This window comes from Engystomops pustulosus, chromosome 8 (assembly GCF_040894005.1).
Source record: "Engystomops pustulosus chromosome 8, aEngPut4.maternal, whole genome shotgun sequence".
Classification (NCBI taxonomy): Eukaryota; Metazoa; Chordata; class Amphibia; order Anura; family Leptodactylidae; genus Engystomops; species Engystomops pustulosus.
In genome coordinates this window covers 108999584-109023707 of record NC_092418.1, presented here as the reverse complement: position 1 = coordinate 109023707, position 24124 = coordinate 108999584, and the positions used below count along the sequence as shown (strand labels likewise).

At 45.6% G+C, this 24124-nt stretch overlaps 1 protein-coding gene across 1 annotated transcript in view; it reads left to right on the top strand.

Annotated features, from left to right (window-relative positions):
* Nucleotides 1-24124, top strand: part of ARHGAP15 (Rho GTPase activating protein 15) — a 492002-nt gene that overhangs the window by 443090 nt on the left and 24788 nt on the right. Inside the window, exon 14 of the mRNA XM_072122220.1 lies at nucleotides 18157-18262. Coding sequence (XP_071978321.1) covers nucleotides 18157-18262 — 106 coding nt within the window. The remainder of the gene's footprint in view (nucleotides 1-18156; nucleotides 18263-24124) is intronic.

Below are 24124 nucleotides of genomic sequence, written 5' to 3'. Positions count from 1 at the left end.
CAAAACATTGCAAGATTACGCTAAGCATCTCCGTATATAGAACAGTATTCAGTGAGCACACACAGGCTGCTTAATGTGTTGAGTTCATTTATCAATTTACAATGCAAAATCTTTAATACGAAGGTTATTTCGAGCCGCGGACAAAATCAACGGGACAAACACACATTGGTTTCCGTTTCGTAATTCTATAAATTTTATGGAATTTTCTTTTTTTTCTCTCGATTCATTTTATTCTCATTAGGTTCTAATGAAGGGCTGTAAAAAAAGTTAAAATATTTTTTTTCTAATAATAATATAATATCATAATAATATTTTAATTTGACATAATTGATTGTTTTATCCTCATTATTATTATTTTACTTTTTTTTATCACTGGTGTTGTTATTATTTTATTTTTGCAATAATTTTAACATTTTTCTATTAACATTATAATTCTTATTGTATTTCTGATTATTATTTCAGTTTTTAAACAGCTTTTTTATTAAAAATAATAAATTTGATTTTAGAATTGCTCAAGACAAAATATACAGTAAAAATTATAGAAGGAAGACCATGTCTATATATTACAATTTCATAAAAACTACCCTAATCATTTAACATGTCCACTTTTCAGGGGTATTCCAAACTTTTCAAAGTCAGCATAGGAAAAATAACCTTATAAATATTTTTTTTTTTTTTAAAAACCTTATTCACCTGCTACTCACTCGCCATTTAAAAACTATTGGCCCACATCCCTTGATTATCATGGAGTGATGACAGCATGACCAACGCTAATATGACCTCTTACACCATTACTGGCCTAAGGGTTGAAGGTTGAGCATGCCAACTCCAATTCTATTCAGTCTCTATAGGAATGCTATGCCCTATAGCAGTGATGGTGAACCTTTTAGAGATCGAGTGCCCAAAATGAGACCCAAAAAGCACTAGCTTTTCCCAAAGTGCCAACACGGCAATTTAGGCAGTAACAAACTTATTGCTACCAGAATCTTTGAGCTCCAATCCGACCCTCTTCACACCTTTTCACTCTTCGGACAGGACCAAGCAGCACAAGATGGGTCATTTTAAAATAGCAGGGCACTACTTGGACGGCCTGAGACTGCAAGACAGTGCCATGTCTGGCACACTTTGTGCCAGGGAGACAGCCCGTGTGCCCACAGAGATGCCTCCGAGTGCCATCTCTGGCACCAGTGCCATAAGTTCACCACCACTGCCCTATAGGGAGCAGCCTAAGTTCAAGCCCATGGAGATAGCCATTTGATTAAGACTGGAATTTTCAGCATGACTGACCATCTTTCTGATATGTATAAGGTTTACCCAATTTTCCATTGATGTCGAAGAAGGAAAAGACTGGGAATGCTGGGTTTCAACATGCCCAATCCCTTCGTTGTGAAAGAAACAACTTTAAGCTTTGTCGGGCAGTACTGTTGTCTAACCCCATTCAGATCTGAGCTGAACATACCTCTGTAGGGATGATGGAAGAGAGAAAAATATGTCAGTTAGCTAACGTGAACCAAGCCTTATGTGGTCTGACTTTATCAGACCACCATCACATTATGGAAGCTTTCCACCATGGGAAGTATCACCAAGATACCAATTCTTGGCACCAGTCATGAATATAACCTAATATGAAAAGACACCCAATGCCCTACAAACCAAAAATGATCAGACCATGACACACCACACCATGACACTAATTCCAGGCACCAATCATAAATAAAATGCAACATGGTCATAAATGGTCAGGAGAAGCCACCCAATGCCTTAGAAATGAGAATGTTCATTCATAGTTGAACCCAAGATCATCAAATCCCAACCCTCTCAGAATTATCAACTTAACCCTCCCAGAATTATCAATTTATCCCGACCTTCATACTTTTTTTCTAAATCATTCCATCATATCATGGAGGTAATCCTCACCAAGACACAAATTCCAGGCACCAATGATGAATAAAACACAACATGGTCATAAATGGTCTGGAAAAGCCACCCAATGGCCTAGCAACCAAAACGATCATCTATAGCTAATGAACGTGACGACTATCAACCAAATCTTCACACTCTTTTTTCATATCATTCCATAATGTCATGGTTGTTATCCATCATGGCTAGCCTCACCATGACACTAATTCCAGGCACCAATCATAAATAAAATGCAACATGGTCATAAATGGTCAGGAGAAGCCACCCAATGCCTTAGAAATGAGAATGTTCATTCATAGTTGAACCCAAGATCATCAAATCCCAACCCTCTCAGAATTATCAACTTAACCCTCCCAGAATTATCAATTTATCCCGACCTTCATAATTTTTTTTCTAAATCATTCCATCATATCATGGAGGTAATCCTCACCAAGACACAAATTCCAGGCACCAATGATGAATAAAACACAACATGGTCATAAATGGTCTGGAAAAGCCACCCAATGGCCTAGCAACCAAAACGATCTATCTATCTATAGCTAATGAACGTGACGACTATCAACCAAATCTTCACACTCTTTTTTCATATCATTCCATAATGTCATGGTTGTTATCCATCATGGCTAGCCTCACCATGACACTAATTCCAGGCACCAATCATAAATAAAATGCAACATGGTCATAAATGGTCAGGAGAAGCCACCCAATGCCTTAGAAATGAGAATGTTCATTCATAGTTGAACCCAAGATCATCAAATCCCAACCCTCTCAGAATTATCAACTTAACCCTCCCAGAATTATCAATTTATCCCGACCTTCATAATTTTTTTTCTAAATCATTCCATCATATCATGGAGGTAATCCTCACCAAGACACAAATTCCAGGCACCAATGATGAATAAAACACAACATGGTCATAAATGGTCTGGAAAAGCCACCCAATGGCCTAGCAACCAAAACGATCATCTATAGCTAATAAACGTGACGACTATCAACCAAATCTTCACACTCTTTTTTCATATCATTCCATAATGTCATGGTTGTTATCCATCATGGCTAGCCTCACCATGACACTAATTCTAGGCACCAGTCATAAATAAAATGCAACATGGTCACAAATGGTCACGAAAAGCCACCGAATGCTTTATAAATGAGAACGCTGATTCATAGTTGAACCGGGGATCTATCATCAAATCTCAACCCTCTACAATCTTCTTCCATATCATTGCACCAATTTCCACACTACAAAGATGGATTTTGTCTAGATCCTTAAGATCTTATTCCCTTCCCAATAAAAGGACCAATTTACATTCCACAAAATAATAAAACCGTAGACAGCGCTTATCAAGCTATATAACGCCGCGACACTCTGTCCTGTCCTTATGTCTCTCTGATAAAACCATTTCCGATGCTCAAAAGCCTAATGGAAGCATAAAAGACGCCATGATAGTTTACACATGAATAACTTAACTTTATCTAGGAGACAACATCCCTTACAAGGTCAAGCAAAAAAAAACTATCCAAACACCTAAAAACATGGCAGATTTTTATATTTTCTTGTCTTATCCGTTTTCAATTGGGCGACAAGGAAGAAGAACCTCGTAAACTGCTCTAGTACAGGAAGGCAAAGGTACAAAACACAAGAAGGGGGGAAAAAAATCATATTACACTTTTTAGTGCATCAGTACGCAATATTTTCTCCAGGCTTAAAAGAGCAAAGAGCGGCAAAAAAGCCCGAGCTCAGCAGCTTTATGTGGCCGAATGGCGGAATGTGACTGCGTGATTTATAATGAGAAAAGGTATCTGCAACACACAATTTTCTACCTAGCTGCAAATAATAATTCATAGTGATGTCCCTTGCAGATAAAAGACCTTTTGTGTGTTAGGCCTATGAGGTAAAGTGATCATGATAAATGTCAGACCAACGCAGGTAACGGCTTTACAAACCATTAAGATTAGCTGGGCCTTTCTTCAATGATAACGCGAGCCTAGCTGTGACTCTATGTGGTAATAATATTGCAGTACTGATAAATGCCAGGGCCGGTGGAGGTGTTTATCATCGGAGGTTCAGGAGTGCTGACTAAAGCTGCCACAAGTTGACCGTCGCTGTTTTTTTTTTCTTTTTCTTCCCCATTCCTTTCTTGTTTTACAATAGATTAGAAATAAACCACTACACAATGATAACTGAGAGCAAGATATTGGTGTATTACAGACACCGAGACTTTTCCTTCCAGGGATGGAGACACTGTTCACAATTAATGGTGGAATTCAAAAATGTCAACCACAATAGTTGATGTGTCAAGAGGAGGATAACATTAAAAATAAGGACCATAGAGAAGGAGCATGGTCAATGTCAACTCTACTTGGTGTGTTACAGAGATGATGAACATATGTCAGGAGATGGGAGTTCAAAAATACCATCCACAAAAACTGCTGGAAATCAAAAATACCAACCACAACAGTTTGCGGGTCAGGAGGAGGCTAACATTAAAAATAAGCATGGTAGAGTAGGAACTTGGTCAATGTCAACTTGACTTGGTGTGTTAAAAGGGTGATGGAGACATGTCAGGTGACGGGAGTTCAAAAATACCATCCACAACAAGTGGTGGAAATCAAAAATACCAACCACAATAGTTTGCGAGTCAGGAGGAGGCTAACATTAAAAAAAGGACGGTAGAGAAGTAGCTTGGTCAATGTCAACTCTACATAGTTTGTTACAGAGATGATGGAGACATGTCAGGAGACGGGAGTTCAAAAATACCATCCACAACAACTGCTGGAAATCAAAATTACCAACCACAACAGTTTGCGAGTCAGGAGGAGGCTAGCATTAAAAATAAGGACGGTAGAGTAGGAGCTTGGTCAATGTCAACTGTACTTGATGTGTTACAGAGATGATGGAGACATGTCTGGAGATGGGAGTTCAAAAATACCATCCACAAGTGGTGGAAATCAAAAAATACTTACCACAATAGTTGGTGGGTCAAGAGGAGTCTAACATTAAAAATAAGGGTGGTAAAGCAGGAGCTTGGTCAATATCAACTCAACTTGGAGCATCACAAAGATGATGTAGACACGTCAAGAGATGTCAACCAAAAAAATTGCTCGAATGAAGGTGCTGACACTTTTTAGATAACCATGAAGTTTGTATCTAGGGTTTCCACCTTTGCAACCTAAAAACAGACATCATGACAAGTGGAGGAGCTGAAAAAAAACAACAGAATACTCAGTGGGTCAGGAGGTGCTCCAACCAAAACATATGGATCCGGCAAGTGGAGTTGCAGCTCGGTGGCAACTCCTTTTGTGTGACCTCAAATCAACTTAGAAGGCAAATTAATTATAGTGGATGTGGGAAGGAATTTCCCCCCTAATATTGTCAAATTGGTGTAAAACCAGTTTTTTGCTTTCCTCTAGATCAACACTGTAGAGGTATAGGTTTGTCTTGATGGACTTTTCAAATTTAACATGTCACTCGAGGACCTCCACTGATTGCATGGTGTCCTAGAGATGGAAAAACAAACTGTGGAACTGCATGGTAGTTGGGTGGGACCCTACTATCATAAAAGTTGCTTCCTAATATCTTACATTTTGCATGAGCAGACCCTTCACAGGGAAGGGAATCCAGCACTTGATGTGCCCTGGGTTCCTTTGCCTCCGGCAAATATATTTGATGACCTTGAAATACCTGGCGGCTGGGCAATTATACACCTGGTCCTGTCTGGTGTAGAATTGCGCTATAACCTGGTGCAGTCTAAATTTAGTGTGCAGGCATTGGCTATAAATGAGTCATGTGGGTTGAGGCTTTGGCCCGGAACCTGCACACCACTCCACGCTTGTGAAATTGTCGTAATTCCTGGAATTACCACTTTGTCAAGGCTTGTACACCAGTCTTCCCACTATGGGGCTCATTTGCCAAGGGTCCGAACGCCGCACTTTTGCTGGGTTTCCTGAATATTTCCGTTTTGCGCCGAATTGCCCCGGGATTTTGGTGCACGCGATCGTATTTTGGCGCATCAGTGCCGGTTTGCACGCAACAGAAATCGGGGGGCGGGCCGTCGGACAACCTGACAGATTCGGACAAACCGGGGAATTTAAAAAAGGATTTGTGTCGCAAGATCAGCACTCACATGCACCAGGAAGAAGCACGGTAGAGTAGGAACTCCGGCGGACCTCGGCGCAGCAGCGGCGGATGCAGGAACTTGGACGCACAATGTTAGTGAATCGCGCCAGATCCGAATCCTCGTCGGACAACGCACCGCGGGATTGCGACAAGACCGGGCAAGTAAATCTGCCCCAATGTCTTCAGTGTGAACTTAGGTGCTAGACATTGTGAATGAGTGCGGAGCCATGGCTAGAGAGAGTAGATGTTTGGCTCTCTTGTTGAGAGGGGTTATTTATAGGTACTTATTGCTAAGTTTAGGTTCATGGACAATATTTAGCTATAGGTATAATGCCTTTCTGTCTGATTTTCCAGAAACCTAATGACATGACATGGCAGCAAACTAGTAAGTCTTCTACAATAGGAATAGCCACCTTACTGTAGATAGTGTTGCTTCAATGTTGCTACATTCTGTCAGTGCAGTGTAGGGAACTAGTTGACCTAAAAGAGAGGCCATGGACATGGGTAAGGAAGGAATTCTTTCTCCTTTTTTCAGTTTTTTCCATTTTTAGTCTTAAAGGCCAACTCCTTACCCATAATATACAGTGAGGTTTCTTGTTCCCAGCTTTCCTGGTGATGTTCTGCGGACATAGATTCCTTATACAATGTATCAGAGCTCCGCCATTTATATATCTACATATTTAAGGTTCAGCCAAATCCTTTGGGGCGTGAGGTTCTCTCTGCTGTATATCATTTGCATAGGACTAAATACCTTTTGTATTGTGTCTGTGTGTATTACTGTCTCTCCTGCCGCTGCTCCCCAGTGCATTGTGTATCAGTGACAGATACAAGTGACATAACAGACACAGGCAGAGTCCCGGGAATTTCCTTTGCATGACTTATTTTCATGTCTAATTAATACAGATTATAGAGTGGAAACAAATAATGAATGTGGCCATCATATAGATCTAATGATAGACACACAGCCAGCGCTATCACTGTGCACGTGGCCCTGACATCCCAAATAATCGGATCAAATCCTGCAAGATCTGGGGATGTCATACAAGGGGCCAGGTCTGCTCTATAAACCATCAGGAAACTCTCATTTCAAGGGAACTTAATGCCTGGAAAATCCTTTTCTTCCCATTATGAATTTTCATTTATTTTGTACTCAACACTGCCCCCTGCTGGAGGTGGAATTTGCACTTTATTTTTTAACAATGAAGTTACTCTGGGGAGGAGATTTTTTCCCAGCCTCATCCCCTTCATTTCCCTTAAGGAACTGTATGGGAACTTTCTATGATTTTTAGGTTCTTACTATATACGGTGTCCTGGATACAAAAATCACTGGATATTATCCAGAGCTGCATTCATAATTTAGTCAACAGGATCAGTACAGGATAAGTAATGTCATGTATGTACACAGTGACTGCACCAGCAGCAGAATAGTGAGTGCAGCTCTGGAGTATAATACAGGATGTAACTCAGGATCAGTACAGGATAAGTAATGTCATGTATGTACACAGTGACTGCACCAGCAGCAGAATAGTGAGTGCAGCTCTGGGGTATAATACAGGATGTAACTCAGGATCAGTACAGGATAAGTAATGTCATGTATATACACAGTGACTGCACCAGCAGCAGAATAGTGAGTGCAGCTCTGGGGTATAATACAGGATGTAACTCAGGATCAGTACAGGATAAGTAATGTCATGTATGTACACAGTGACTGCACCAGCAGCAGATAGTGAGAGCAGCTCTGGAGGCGGTTACCTCGTTAGAGGAGGGTGTGACTGTGTGTGGAGCTGCTCTGTGTTTGTGCTCCTGAGCTCCTGGAGGATCCATCTACCTACCCAGGGCCTGCTCTCTCCTCTCCCAGGGAGGGAGTTAGGTTCCTGGGGATGAGCGAGGGAGCCGACTCCCAGGCTCCTGCTTCCCAGGCCAGGCCGGCGGGAGGCAGGAGAGGACAGCAACCGGCCAGCGCGATGGAGGACTCAGGGGTGAGACGGTCCACCAGGAGTCGCAGCAGTGTGACTCCCACCCCCCCTGAGTCTAATGTGAAGCAACACCCTAAGAACCTGGATGTCGGTGCGGGTGAGAGCGGTCCTTCCGGGGCTGGAGCCATGAAGCGGAGTGCTCACAGAGGTAAGGCTGACCATGCGGGGGGAGGCTGGGCGGTGCCGGGACCCCGGGAGTCTTTGTCCACCTATGCCTCCCAGGTCCAGAGCCACCTCTGTAAAGTACGAAGAGGCGACAAAGACCATCAGGAGGCTCCGGGAGGAGCTGCGATGTGCCCGCGCCAGGGCGAACACAGCGCAAAAAAAACGGAAAACAGAAATTTATTGTGAAATTAACAAACTTAAAGCTGACATTGATAAGCTGATGAAGAGAAAGAACTTTATTTGTAATAACAGCGGTCCATTTAAAGAAAAACTTTTAAATGATGAGAGATTTTCAGAAATGGCTGATACCAGAGAGCAAAGGCTGAAGGGGTTGCAGCCTGCGAGCCAGGTGGAGGAGGAGGAGGAGGATGATGATGATAACGAGCTGCAGTTCCCACCTGGCGGCCTGCAGGAAGATCAGCAGGCCTCGTGCAGTGGGCCCCCTGCAGGACAGCCAGCAGTAACACCTCGCTCGGGGGAGGACAGTGACACCGGCAGCCAGGGAGGGGCGCTCATGGCAGAGATCCGGCTGCACATGGAGAACTTTTCTTTTGGTGATGAACTCCCAGAGGAAGCCGCTGGGGGGAGCAGCCGGAGGAAGGCGAAGAAGACCAGGCCCAAGCAGCAAGAAGAGGTACGTTTCATCTTTACCCCCCTCCCTGTAAACCCCCCCGGGCACAGCGCAGGGTCAGCTCACTGTGCAAGCCCTGCTACCCAAACCCCCCCGAGTTCTGCTGTGGACCCGGTGCAAAGGTGCAGGGAGATTACAGGTGTGACATCTGATGTGGCGATGGGCTCCGTCTCTGTTTGTGGTAACAGTGGGGGAGCAGGGGAGGCATCGGCCGCAAGGCCGGACAGTCAGGGCGGCTCGGATGTGGCAATAACATCAAAATCCAGTGCTGTGGTGCATCCCCTGGTGGGAGGGGGGGATAGCCCGGCACTGGTGGCAGCTTCCGGTGCCTCGGCGCCTCTTCATGCTGTTGCCGCTGATCACTTGGTTATGGAGCGGCGGCAGTGTGGAGGGGTCGCTGAGGCTGAGGGCTCCGGACCTCCCAGACAAAAAGTGTTATTCTGTGTTGGTGTTGGGGATAATTTGAATTCTACAGAAATTGGAGATCAGCGGCGCCTCACACCGGCTAAAGAACAGCGGCGAATGTTACCAAGCCCCAGGAGAAGTAAAATAACATCTGCTACCGATGATGCGGAGGGCACAAGTGTGACAAGAGTTGTGGTCCCCTCTGGGCAATGCGCTGCGGGGGGACCCCCGTCCCTTGTGCCTGAAGATGCGGAGGTGGTCATGTCCCCTGATGTTGGTGCTGGTCCAGCCAGTGTGAGTGGAGTCAGTAATGTTGTGGTGGATAATGTGAATGGTGTGAGTGGTGGAGAACAGTTACCAGTTATCGGGGTGAATGATGGAGTGATTGGTGGTTTGAGTGGTGCGGCTGAGTGTAACATGGAGGTGGGTGGTGTTAATGTGGTGGGTGCAGGGGTTGGTCCGGTTGCTCCCCCAGTGGCGGCCCCTATTAAGAGCTATGCCACTGTCGCTGCTGGGGGAAGTAGGGTTCCATCATCCTCGTCTCTGGGCTCTGGGGACGGCTTTTTGCAACGGCGCCTCCTGCAGGCCTTACAGAAGGGAGAAAGGACGATCAATGTAGCGGGGCAGGAGGTTGATTTGTCGTTTTGGATAGAGAGGCACGGCCTGTCTGCCTTCCGAGAGCAAAGAGGCAGGGAGACACCATGGTCGCTCCCGACAACCGGGCCGGGTGCTAACCGTAGGAATGTGGTTCGTTTTCGGTGGCGTGGCAGTGATGTGTGTCCCCCTCGGGCACGGGTAGTTGAGCTGCTGCTGAAGATGGACTTCAAGGCGGCTGACATCTTTGCCTTGATTCATCCCTATGGTACATCTGAGTTTGATGTCAGCTTTGTTCGGCCGGAGGGGCTTGAGCTCTTCTGGTCCAACAATGAGCTGAGATACAACGAGCCCGAGTGGCGGGACTTTGCTGTGCAAGCAGTGTCCCGCCAGAGCGAACTCAAGAAAGTGACCGTTCTTACCCGTAACGAATCACTATCTTGTTTTGACATCATGACCTGGATGAATCGTTATGGAGAGGTACTGGGAGTACCAGAGAAAAATCGTGACGAGTATGGTATCTGGTCAGGAGCCTGGACCTTCATGGTGAAGTTGAGGCGTTCAGGTAACTCAGTCGCCCACATCCCTTCATCAGCCTTCCTGGGGAGGGATCGGATCCTGATCTTCTACCGGGGGCAGCCTAAGCTGTGTCACAGGTGCGGTGACCCCACACATTTCAGCGCAAACTGCACCGTGCAGAAGTGTGCGTTGTGTGGGGGTGTCGGCCATCTCGCTGCATCCTGTACAGGGCAGATTAGGTGTAACCTGTGTGGTGATCTCGGTCACCCGTACAGTCGTTGTCCTCTTTCCGTCGCTAATGCGGGCTCAGCCTCAGCGGATGAAAGCCATGAGGCTGAATCTGCTGGGGAGGGGACTAGCAGAGGCGGAGGAATGGAGGGGCCAGGGAAGAAAGACAGGAAAAAGACGCCTGCCCAGCTAAGGCGTCTAGAAAAGCGTCAACAGGAGAGAGAGCGGGGGGAGTCTCGGGCTGCTGGGACAACCTCTGGCGCTGTCCTGGAGACCACACCTGTCGCTGAGGCCCCAGGGGATGATGTACTGGATGAGGAGGTCAGGAGGATCGAGAGAGAGGAAGGTGCCACGTCCTCAGACTCCTCCCATTATGAGAGTATGGACGAGGATAATAGGGCGTGGCTAGAGGAAAAGCGTAAGCGTGGCGCCAAAAAGAAGAAAAAGGGTAAAAAGAAGGAAGGTGTAAGATCTTCTCCCTCCCTGACTATGATACCCAAGGAAGGTGCAACCGACCCACCGCTGGTCGAACTTTCAAATCGATTCCTGGCCCTGGATGGAGCCTCTCCTGCCAATGGAGGGGCTGAGGGTGAAGGGCCAGAGGTGGCGGAGGGGCCTGCAGGGGGTGCCGAGTCTTCCCCTGGGGAGTCAGGGTCCTCAGGAGGGGAGACTGGCCCAGAGTCTGGAGACGAGGATGAGGGGGTAGGTCCTGGATCTGCCCCTGAAGCATCAGAGGTGCGGGAGATGGACACCACAATATGTCTAAAAAGGGGGTGTTCATTTCCCGAGGGTGGTGGTAAGATGGGTAAAAAGAAAGCCGTCTAACTCAATCACTCATGATTGGCGGCACCCACTCCGTTGACGCTGACGTCCATTAATGTCGCCAGCATTAAGTCTGATGCGGCTAGATTTGCGGCCTTTGATTTTCTCGGCCGCGTTGAAGCCGACATTTTATTTTTGCAGGAGACCAGGCTGCCAGATTTGGCGGCCGTGTTTAAAGCTAAGAGGGAATGGAGACAAGGGCCTTCCTATTGGTCTCTTGCGGCCGAGCCATATAGCGGAGTGGCGGTCCTTTTTACCGCACCGGTAGAATGCCGACAAGTTATTGAGTTAGAAATGGGGAGGTGCCTGATCCTGGATGTCCTCATGAAGGGACAAGAACTTCGCCTAATTAACATCTATGGTCCCCAGTCCAAGTGGGACAGGAAGTGTCTCTTTATGAGGATCAAGCCCTACCTTTTTACAAGTCGGCAGGTGGTCTTTGGAGGGGACTTCAATGCTGTCACGAGGTCCCAGGATAGGGGAGGTTCCAGAGACAAGCTGACTTATGATAGCGTCGCTCTTAATAGCATAGCTAGTGAGGCTCGCCTGGTGGATGTCCACATCCGGCACACAACAGGCCACGCGGGGTTCACCTATTATAGGGGTAGCTGCAGGTCTAGAATAGACAGAGTGAAATCCTTGCTGAAGAGGTGTCAGTACGATAGACACGCATCTTTGGTTTTTGAGAGGGATTACGGGAAATACCGCTCGCCCGACCCTTACAGAAACTGCAAGATGTCAGTGAATGGTAAAGTTGTCACAGGACTGGTTGACAGTACGGGATCCCTGAAAAGGTCCAGATCGGGGATTCTGGAGGTTGTCAGATCCTTCTACTTGCACCTCTTGGGCAGGAAGGATCTAGATCGGGATGTGATGTCGGCTTTCCTGGCTGAAACTGTCCCTGAGCCAGGAGTAGACCCCTCTCTTGATGTTTTGACAGAGATGATCAGGGAAGAGGAAGTCAGCCTGGCGATTGAAGGGCTCGCCCTCAAGAAATCGCCAGGTCCGGATGGCTTAACATCCGAGTTTTATAAGACCTTTAAGGACGCCTTGGTTCCCCTCTTGACTGAGGTATTCAATGAGTGCCTTTCCTCGGGCGCTCTGCCGAAGTCAATGAGGAGGTCTGCCCCGATCATTCTGTCAAAGGGTAAGGACCGATCTCGTATTGAGAACTGGCGTCCCATAGCGCTTCTCAATACGGACAGAAAGGTTTTGGCAAAGGTGCTGTTTAATCGGCTGGTGCAGTTTGCGCCCCGGCTCCTTTCAGGGACCCAGCACTGCTCTGTTCCAGGCCGCAGTATATTTAGTGCTGTGCTTTGTGTCCGGGAGGCAGTGGAGCAGGGCGGGGCTGGTAACTGGAAGGGGTACTTGCTGTCCTTGGATCAGGCAAAAGCGTTTGATCGGGTTAACCACGAGTACCTCTGGTCTGTCCTTCTGAGGTATGGCCTGCCGGGGGAGTTTGTCAATTGGCTAAAGGTTTTGTACGCAGGGGCAGAGAGTTTCCCGCTTGTGAACGGTTGGATTGGCCGCTCTTTTGAGGTTGGGTCTGGTGTTCGCCAGGGTTGTCCTCTGAGCCCACTTCTATACGTGTTTGCGATTGACCCATTCCTTAGGAGGGTTGATCGTGGGCCGTTGGTGGGAGTCGGGATGGACCGGGCGGCACCGGAAGCCACTCTAAGGGTGGTAGCGTATGCTGATGATGTCACCGTTTTTGTGTCCTCGAGAGGGGAGGCGCAATGGGTGATGTCAGAGGTTGACCGCTACTCAGAGGCTTCTGGGTCCAAGATCAACCGGGATAAGTGTGAGAGTCTCTGGCTGGGAGAGGGGGATCCAGGGTTTGATCTCCCGGACACTCTTCCAGGGCCCCAAGACTCTGCCAAAGTTCTCGGCATCGAATTTGGCCAGGGGGATTACCCCATGCAAAACTGGGACGGCAGGCTTAAGATCGCCGCCCAGAAGGTGGACCAGTGGAAGGGTTGGTCTTTGACCCTCAGGGAAAGGGTGAACTTGATTAAAACTTACCTGCTCCCATTGCTGATATATCTGGGCAGTGTGTGCATGTTGCCAGAACCCCTCTGGACTCGGGTGTACAGTCTGTTCTTCCAGCTGTTATGGGGGAATAGGCTGAACCTAATCAAGAGGGAGGTTACTTACCGCACGAGGAGACAAGGAGGGTTGTGTATGGTCAACCCTGTGGTGTTCCTAGTGAATACCTTTCTTAAGATCAATGTAGCAAACCTCTGGAAAGAGAGGGCTCCTCCGTGGGTATACTCCTGCAGGGGATGGTTTCGGCCTTTCTTCCAGGAATGGGAGACAGGAGGGCGAGTGAAGGATCTCCGTACACTGCATGGGCATCTTCCGGCTTACGCTACCCCGGTTCTGAAGGTGATTCGCCGGTGGGGTCTGGGAATGTGGGAGATCAGGACCATGTCGAGGAAAGTCCTTGACAAAAGGGTTCTGTTGACCCATTTCCAGAAGCCTCTGGCCCTCAGGGATTGCCCAAGTCGGGATCTTGGGGTGGGTTTAGGTCTTTTGAATTCCATCAGGATCCCCTTGAAGTTTTGGGACTTGACTTGGCGCTGCTTCCATGGAAAGCTGTGTGTGAGGGACAATCTGAAGTGTAGGAGCTCTGAGGAAAGGGGTTGTCCCCGGGAGGAGTGCGGTGGTCTGCTGGAGAGCATGGACCACTTTCTGCTTCAGTGCCCCTTTAACACAGAGGTGTACAACCGGGTGGGCGCTTCCATCCATTGGCCCGGGTTGGCCGGTCTCTCCTATGCGGAGTGGGCCTATGGAGCATTCAGAGGCCTGGGTGGCCGGGACCGCTGCACATTATTCTTAGTCAGTCTAGTGGTCAGGTACCACACGTGGAACGCACGGTGTTTAGTGTCGACGCAGCGTAAAATCCTCCCGGTGGTTGAGGTGGTTAGGAACATTCTGGGTGACCTGGTGAAGGTGCGCTCTCTGGAGTATGAGAGGCTGGGCACGGGGAGGGCCTCTCTCCTTTGGAGGGGGTTCTCCTTTAGTGTCCCTTAGTCTGTCATCTCCTCTCCTGGTGTTGGGCTGAAGCTGACACTGTAGATTTTTGTTTTGTATCTGAGCATATAGAGATGTAGGGCTTGCAGGAGCCGAACCTGGGCTTTATGTGGTTTGGATTTGTTATGTTGATATGTTTAATGTGTTTGTATTTTGTGTACAGTGTGTATTTATGTAGTTATAGTTAATGTGTATATAGCTTGGTTGGTTTTTGGGGTGTTGGTGTTAGGGTGTTAGGTTGGGAGGGGGGTGGACGGGATTTGGACAATATGATCCTGGGCACTGGTCTGGACTATATAGCGCGAACTTTGGACGTTAGACCAGTGTCTGGGTGGGAGGGTGATGGGCGTGGGATTTAGTTAGTTATATTTAATGTTTTTATTTCCTGTTTGTCTTTTTTTTGCTGTGTATTCTTTAGTTATTTATGGGAAAAAAAAAAAAAAAAAAATTATTATAAAAAATTATATTAAAAAAAAAAAAAAAAATTAGGTGGTGGGATTGGGTGAAGGTTTTGTTTTATAATGCTGATTGTGTGGTGTGTGTGTGGCTGGGCCAGGAGATTTTCGTATGTCTCTTTTAGTTTGTATTATTGTTTTGTTATTATTATTGTTTTGTTTTGCCAGAAGTTATGGCTTGATTTATGTTTATTGTTGTAATGTTTTTCATTTTTATATATAAAATAAAAGATTTACAGGATGTAACTCAGGATCAGTACAGGATAAGTAATGTCATGTATGTACACAGTGACTGCACCAGCAGCAGAATAGTGAGTGCAGCTCTAGGGTATAATACAGGATGTAACTCAGGATCAGTACAGGATAAGTAATGTCATGTATGTACACAGTGACTGCACCAGCAGCAGAATAGTGAGTGCAGCTCTGGGGTATAATACAGGATGTAACTCAGGATCAGTACAGGATAAGTAATGTCATGTATGTACACAGTGACTGCACCAGCAGCAGAATAGTGAGTGCAGCTCTGGGGTATAATACAGGATGTAACTCAGGATCAGTACAGGATAAGTAATGTCATGTATGTACACAGTGACTGCACCAGCAGCAGAATAGTGAGTGCAGCTCTGGGGTATAATACAGGATGTAACTCAGGATCAGTACAGGATAAGTAATGTCATGTATGTACACAGTAACTGCACCAGCAGCAGAATAGTGAGTGCAGCTCTGGGGTATAATACAGGATGTAACTCAGGATCAGTACAGGATAAGTAATGTCATGTATGTACACAGTGACTGCACCAGCAGCAGAATAGTGAGTGCAGCTCTGGGGTATAATACAGGATGTAACTCAGGATCAGTACAGGATAAGTAATGTCATGTATGTACACAGTGACTGCACCAGCAGCAGAATAGTGAGTGCAGCTCTGGGGTATAATACAGGATGTAACTCAGGATCAGTACAGGATAAGTAATGTCATGTATGTACACAGTGACTGCACCAGCAGCAGAATAGTGAGTGCAGCTCTGGGGTATAATACAGGATGTAACTCAGGATCAGTACAGGATAAGTAATGTCATGTATGTACACAGTGACTGCACCAGCAGCAGAATAGTGAGTGCAGCTCTGGAGTATAATACAGGATGTAACTCAGGATAAGTGATGGCATATATTGATAATAAAGTTATTTTTCTTATTCTATATATTATTGTGTATGTAATCTGTAAGATGATGTTACACCTAGTCTCAGTTTATTACATTTCCCCACAAGGTATTGAGACACATAATAACCGGCAGCGCTGCGCTACAGCATATGTCTCCACACTGCGTTCCTAGGTGCATCCCCAGGTGTCGCACCTCCCGCCTGAGGGCTGATTTTACGGCACATTAGAAATGTTATCAGATTTATGGAGTCGTTGTCGCACGCAGGTTCTGGCAGACAAGTCGCACAGTGGGTTCTTGGAGGATGATTTATACGGTGCCAGCGCCAACACGGAAGGCGCCTTGTTTAATGGTTAGTCGCCATCGCTCGCTGTTCTGTGGACGGCGCAGGGGATGACAGGAGCGCAGGGAGGATTTGGCACATTTCTGGTGCCGGTCGGGTTTTGGTGCAGTAAATATAGACACAAGGACATGTGAAGAGCAAACTCCAGCGAGTGATGTTGTTTCTGTTTGGGGAGTGCGGCTTAATTGCTGCTCTTAATGTCCTATTAAGTGACTGAGTAAATTCCAGCTGTGAGCCTGCGATAAATCATTTTACGTTCAGCAAGAGGGACCGTCGCTGCGCAAGGAGGAGACGCCGCACTCTTTTCTTAGCAAACCAAAGGATTTTTTATAAGTAATGAAAGAATCTATGCACATCCTCTATGTAAGGACACAGGACCCTCTAGGTGACCGCTATATGTCAGGGTCCTGCAAAGTTAAAGGTTCATTCCAGATCTCACATATCGATCACCCCATGTATAGATCTTGCTGATTGGATGCTTGGAGCGGTCACAGGGCTCCACTTCACAGGCCAATGATTTCTCGCTTAATCATGACTTGGGTGCTGCTTTATCCCAGTAAGTGAATAGGACAGTGCTGCAGTACCAAGCACGGCCACTATACAATGCATGGCACTGGGAATGGTGACTACAGAAGAGACTGCAGTGTTTGAACAAGGATTGTGGTGTTTTTAAATGTAGACCTCAGAATACCTTCAAGTATGTATTATACGACATACAGTATAGTTGCAATTTGTCAGGAATATTTAAAGGGAATCTACCATCAATATCCATCCTGATAAACCAGGGACATTACTCATAGATCCTGGCCCCGTGTTTGTGGGAATCTTCATATATTTGTTATCCCTGGCCTTCTTCCTCCTAACATCAACATGTAAAATTTTGGAGGAAGCCCCTCTGTGCTGTAGCTTCAGAGGCCGTTACAGTGTATCCCCTTTCCTCTATGATCACTCAGCATGTCCCCCCTCCCTCTACCTGCTGTAATCTCACAAAGCTGTAGGGGGGAAGTGCTTCTGCACAGTGTAAGAGCCTGTACAGAGCTTGTTGGCACTCTGGTAACGACCCCTTGAGCTCGTCTAGCTCATTAGCATAATTTTGTGCCCTTGGTCTATCATGCTTTATTGCGGGGATAGATTTCCTTTAAAAGAATCAACCATCAAAATTCATCATGAAAAACCATGGACTGTGGTTTCTTCTTGTATTTGGTATACATATTACTGGAGCATTATCAAAGTCGAGTACCTTTATTGTAGATGCATATTTTTTTTACATATACATATGCCGGGTTCTGGGAGATCTTAGTTCTCGCCCCCTGTCTAGGGGTTTTTAATTGTTTTTTATGCACTATTTTGTATTTATTAAAGACTTATTTGTTTCTATACATAATTTCTCAGATGTGGAACGTGTATACTTCTTCGACACCACCATTTTGAAATTTGATCTTCTTATATTTGTTAGCCTTCCTTCTTACATCAACTTTAAAAATGATGCTAATAAGCATTGGAGGGCTTTGGGGAGCATTGTTAAACTGTCTCCTCCTTCCCACTTCCTTCGCCTACTTTAGTCTGCCACAATGGGAGGGGGGAAGTGCTCCTGCACAGTATAACAGAGCAGTAACCCTTCTGGCCCATTAGCATAATTGTGAAAGTTGATGTTAGAAGGAAGGACTCCATGGATAACACATTTAAGAATCAGGATGGATTTTGAGGGGAGATTTCCTCTATATTTTTCATGTAATCTTCCCAGTAATACAATTATCTTCCTGTTCTTCTCTATTGTCACCCACAGAACTTCCGGAGAGCGAGCGTCAGATCAGCGCGCTGCGGACCCTGGTGAGCCGGCTGCCGCCGTGTAACCGCGACACCATGAGAGCTCTTTTTGAACACCTGAGAAAGTGAGTGTCTATGTTTAAGACGAGGCTTTTGTTTGGTGTCTTTACTTACTGGCCCGTGACAAATTTGTGAAATCTACTCCAGGGAGCGTCGCACTCACGTACCAAGACGTCTCCTCGGCATCTATCGATCGCTCTATAAACAGCAGCAGGTTCCAATCAAAGTGTGGCGCGGCTCCATTACCTCACAGGGCCACACTCTAATTCATCCCTGCTGTGGGCCATTTCCAAGGGAAATGAAAGCATCAACACATGATTCCCGTAATGATTTTAGTTCCTCCTAAATATCCTTAACCCTTTTGTTGCTTGGACGGACCAGTAATGGGCTATACAGGGATTCCAGGCCTGCAGCCACTTGACCACTTCTTGTCCAATCCTTAGTATAGACCATCAGTGTCCGTGCCTCCAAACCCTCCCGGATTCAGCCGGAAACTCAGTTTTTGGGTTTGTCCCATTGTCCTGGACAGCGAAAGTCATGCCCCAGGTCTCTAATCTATCTGTATCCAGGTAGGTGGGGGGGCAATATCTGTGTGGGGGGTTTACAGAATTGGAGGGCATTATAAGTCGAAGGAGGGGTCGTTAAGTAAAGGAGCATTATAAGGCCACTGCACACACAATGGGGCACATTTACTTACCCGGTCCAGTCACGATCCAGCAGCACGTTCTCTGACGAGGATTCGGGTTCTGCTGGGATTCACTAAGGTCCGTGCGCCCGATGTCCACCAGGTTTCGCTGCTGCGCTGAGGTCCACCGTAGTTCACCTTCGATCGAAACAATTTTTTAAAAAATTCAGTGGTTTTTCCAAATCCGTCAGGTTTTTCCTACGGCCACGCCCCCCACGATTTCTGTCGCGAAAATGCCCGATTTGGACCCTTAGTAAATGAGCCCCAATGTATATGGTGGCTGTATGCGAGGCTGCCATAGGGGTGCATTGTGCACGTGGACAGTACAGTAAGCACAACATGTCTCACCCTACTGTGCCACAGCCGGGAAAAAGATGCATTATCCTTTGTGAGGGACTATAAGGGGGGGAGGGCTACAGAAAGGGGGCATCATAGTAGGGGCTATAATGAAGGAGAGCATTATATGTTAGGGACAGTGGAACGATGGGCATTATTATTAGTTGGTGGGTCACCTTAGGGTATTATAAATGAGGGTTCCTGGGGGGGCGTTATATAGTTTGGTCACAAGACAGGAGGCATAAATGGTGGGAATTTTAAGATAATGATCAGAGTCAGGGTTGGGGTCAGGAGAATCCAGGAGAATCAGTCGGATGTTGGATCACACACAGACACATTGGGGCACATTTACTAAGAGTCCTGTGGTCGCGATTCCGCCGGGTTTTCCTGAATATTTCCGAGTTGCAACGTTTTGCGCAGAATTGCCCTGGGTTTTGGCTCATGCGATCGGATTGTGGCTCATCGGCGCTGCGACAGAAATGGGGGGGGGGCATGGCCATCAGTAAACCCGCGGAATTTAAAAAACAATTGTGTTGCAAGATCAGCACTCACATTCATCGGGAAGGAGAAGGTGAACTCCGGCGGACCACGGTGCAGCAGCAAAACCTGGTGGACATCGAGCGCATGACCTTAGTGAATCCCGGAAGACCTGAATCCTCGTCGGACAACGCACTGCAGAATCACGACTGGACCAGGTAAGAAAATGACCCCCATTGGGGCACATTGGGGTGCACAGTCCGATGAAAGTGCGATCCGCGACCCTTAGTAAATGAGCCCCATTGTGATATTATTGGTTCTGCTACATCAATTAACCTGTCTGTGCCGATCACCATTGGTGTCGCACTGAGGACATCAGTCCATTTTCTTTTCCTGTCAATACAGAGAATCGTTCAAACGTGGTTTGGACAAGAGATCTGTAACAATTAGGTTATGTTTTGTATCAAGACTGAAATAACATGAGGAATATCTGACATCTGGATTACGTGGCCATCGATGTTACTGGTCCCATTAATTATGTCATCAGGAGATGCGGATGTATTATACTACAATGTATTAAAGGGGTTGTCCGAGATTACAACAAAATCTTGAGGTGGCCGGGGGAAGGGGGAATGGGCTGTACAAAAAAAAAATTAATGGAATCGTTTTCCATAAATCCCTTCCTCATCCAATCCCTTCCCTTCCTTGTTTGGTGGACATGTGTCTTTTTTCCACCGTATATACTATGATACTACGATAAACCTGTATGTAACTTTTCTGGCGCTCTCGGTGCACCTCGGATCCGACAACTTCCGGCTGCCTGGCGCGCCAACCCCTCCCCTAACCTAGTGCTGTGCCATTCTATCTCTATCTATCATCTGTCTATCTCTATCTATCTATTTCTAGCATTCTTTATCTATCTTTTTATATCTATATGTAAAAGGAAAAGAGCAGCTAAGCAAAGATGTCCCAGGTGCTATCCCAAAAGATCATGCAGAATTCTTCCTGCATTCAGCCCTGCACTGAATAAGGTGGTTTTATTATCTATTATCTATCTATCTATCTATCTCATATCTATCTATCTATCTATCTATCTATCTATCTATCTATCTATCTATCTAACTCCTATCTATCTATCTATCTATCTATCTATCTATCTATTATCTATCTATCTATCTCCTATCTATCTATCTATCTATCTATCTATCTATTATCTATCTATCTATCTATCTATCTATCTATCTATCTATCTATTATCTATCTATCTATCTATCTATCTATTATCTATCTATCTATCTATCTATCTATCTATTATCTATCTATCTATCTATCTATCTATCTATCTATCTATTATCTATCTATCTATCTATCTCCTATCTATCTATCTATCTATCTATCTATCTATCTCCTATCTATCTATCTATCTATCTATCTATCTATTATCTATCTATCTATCTATCTATCTATCTATCTATTATCTATCTATCTATCTATCTATCTATCTATCTATCTATCTATCTATCTATCATCTATCTATCTATCTATTATCTATCTATCTATATATCTATCTATCTATCTATTATCTATCTATCTATCTTCTATCTATCTATCTATCTATCTCCTATCTATCTATCTATCTATCTATCTCCTATCTATCTATCTATCTATCTATCTATTATCTATCTATCTATCTATCTATCTATCTATCTATCTATCTATCTATCTATCTATCTATCTATTATCTATCTATCTATCTATCTATCTATCATCTATCTATCTATCTATTATCTATCTATCTATCTATCTATCTATCTATTATCTATCTATCTTCTATCTATCTATCTATCTATCTATCTATCTCCTATCTATCTATCTATCTATCTATCTATCTATCTATCTATCTGTCTTTCTGTCTATCTATCTATCTATCTATCTATCTCATATCTATCTATCTATCTATCTATCTAGATACAGAAAGTATCAGCGCTCCAAACGACTCCATAGTGATTCATCTACCTACCTACACTGGAGATCAAAATAACACACAATTTCCTAAATGTCCGGGTCACTGTGTCGTCCTATGTGAATATTTCCGAACATGATTAATATATCAGTATATCAGACTGTGGTATTTTATTTGTTATCCATGGCCTCCTTCCTTGTAATATCAAGTTTTAAAATTATGCTAATGAGACAAAAGGAAAAGGCGTTTCCTAACCCCCTTCACGCTGCAGCTTCACAGACTGTTCCACTGTGCATTATCACTTTCCCCCTTCCCCTGTGTGAGATTATATCAAGTAGAGGGAGGGGGAAGTGCTGAGGGAGCAGGAGGAAGGTGAGACAATGTAACAACCTGTGAAGCTACAGCAGGCTCATTAGCGAGTTGGAAAAGGTGGTTCTAGAAAAAAGAAAGCCATGGAACAAGTGACAGGTGTAATGATACAGCAGAGGTGACCATATGATGATAAGATGATGCATGTCTCTCCCTCCGCCTTCTCCCTCGCCACTTCCCTCCTCTCTCTGCCCGCTGTGTTCCTGCACAGTGTAACATCTTGTGAATCTACAGCAAGGAAGGGCTCTGGAAACGCCCCCTTTTGGCTCATTAGCATGATTTTAAAAGTTGATATTAGAAAGAAGGAGACAATGGATAACAAATATAAGAAGATCCCACAGTCCCGGGGCCTGGATCTATGAGTAATGTCCCTGGTTTATCAGGATGGATTCTGATGGCAGATTTCCTTTAAGAAAAAAATGTAACACTGGATGAGGATTGTTAGTCCAGGTCACAGGTCCCTATGGGTAGTAATATCCGGGGGGGCTCCTGGTATATCTATAATTTACTAAATAATGGCAGTGAAATGTCTCAGTTTTGTTGCAATGTGAAATACATACGGCAGAATAAAATATTCATGTTATCGATAGCGAGATCAGCTAATAGTCGCGTCACATTAATTGAGGATAAATAAACAGCTCCGGGCGGAGGGGAACGCTTCACACCTCCCCGGATAATGTGCTATTTCTTACTATTACCTCCAGTGCAGGTAAATATGATTTCCGTGTCTGTAAATAGAGCGTTTTGGAGCTGATTAGGAAGCTTTATAACACACTCCATCGCCGCGCTGCTAACATGTGAAGTCACGCTGTGACATTACTTATCGAAAGTAACATTACCTGAAGGGATTTGGGCTCCTCTGTTTGCAAGACAGGAATTAAAGTGTTGCACAAAATGTCACTGCCTTGATTTTCCGGGAGAAATATGTGCTATTTATACACAAGATTACTTCCATGTCAACCTGCAGCTGTACGGCGCAATTTATTACCAGCCGATGTTGTGTCGCTGCTCGCTGTACTGTAGTATTAGATACAGAATGCACCGATACTGCCTGATATATACATGGCCCATTACCAGCAACTACATCAATCCTTAAAGACAGGGCCGGATTAAGGGTGGGGGGGGGGCCTGGGCGCTAACTGGTGGGGGCCCTTCCAAAAATGTTTTTGGAGGTATATAGCCTGCCAGCCCCCTGTAGTATGTAGCCTGCCAGACCCCTGTAGTATATAGCCTGCAGCCCCCTGTAGTATACAGCCACCAGCCCCCTGTAGAATTTAGCCACCAGTCCCCTGTAGAAAAGTGTCTCACTAGACCCCTATGTGTGTTGCGGGCGGCTGAGCTGAGTCGCTGACTGTCGGAAAATGGTGGGGGCCCTTAAAAAGTGAAAGAGGTGGGGGCCCTGGGGCTCGAGCCCCAGGAGCCCCTCCTTTAATCCAGCCCTGCTTAAAGGGGACTTACAGGAACTCACACTGATGTCTGGTCAGTGGAGGGGGCGGGGTCAACAACTGACCCCTGGGATATTCATAGACGTCACTCAACCGTAAGGATCAAGGATGTAGAAGGCGCACGAGTACCAATCCTTATTCCAATAAATAGTATAATCTCAGAGCTCAATTGTAGCTCAATTGTAAATATTCTTTCTTGAAACCACACCGATTGGCAATCCATGTATCTTAATAATAACAATAACAATAACAATTCCTTTATTTATATAGCGCACACAGATTACCCAGCGCTGCACAGAGTTTGCCAAATCGGTCCCTGTCCCCAATGGGGCTCACAATCTAATCAACCTACCAGTATGTTTTGGAGTGTGGGATGAAACCGGAGAACCCGGAGGAAACCCACACAAACACAGAGAGAACATACAAACTCTTTGCAGATGTTGATCCTGAGAATTGAACCTATTAAGCGTTTCGGTCAAAAAGAGCTTCCTCACAAAGCAGATAGCTGATGGCTAATCTGGTTTCTGAGGAGCACCATGCTCAGGGGCGGATTTAGAGAGCCACAGGCCCTGGACTGCACGGAAATTCTGGCCCATTACAAGAAGGGGAGTGGCTTATCTCCACTTTTAGTTCTAGGGTTTAGAGCCTTCAA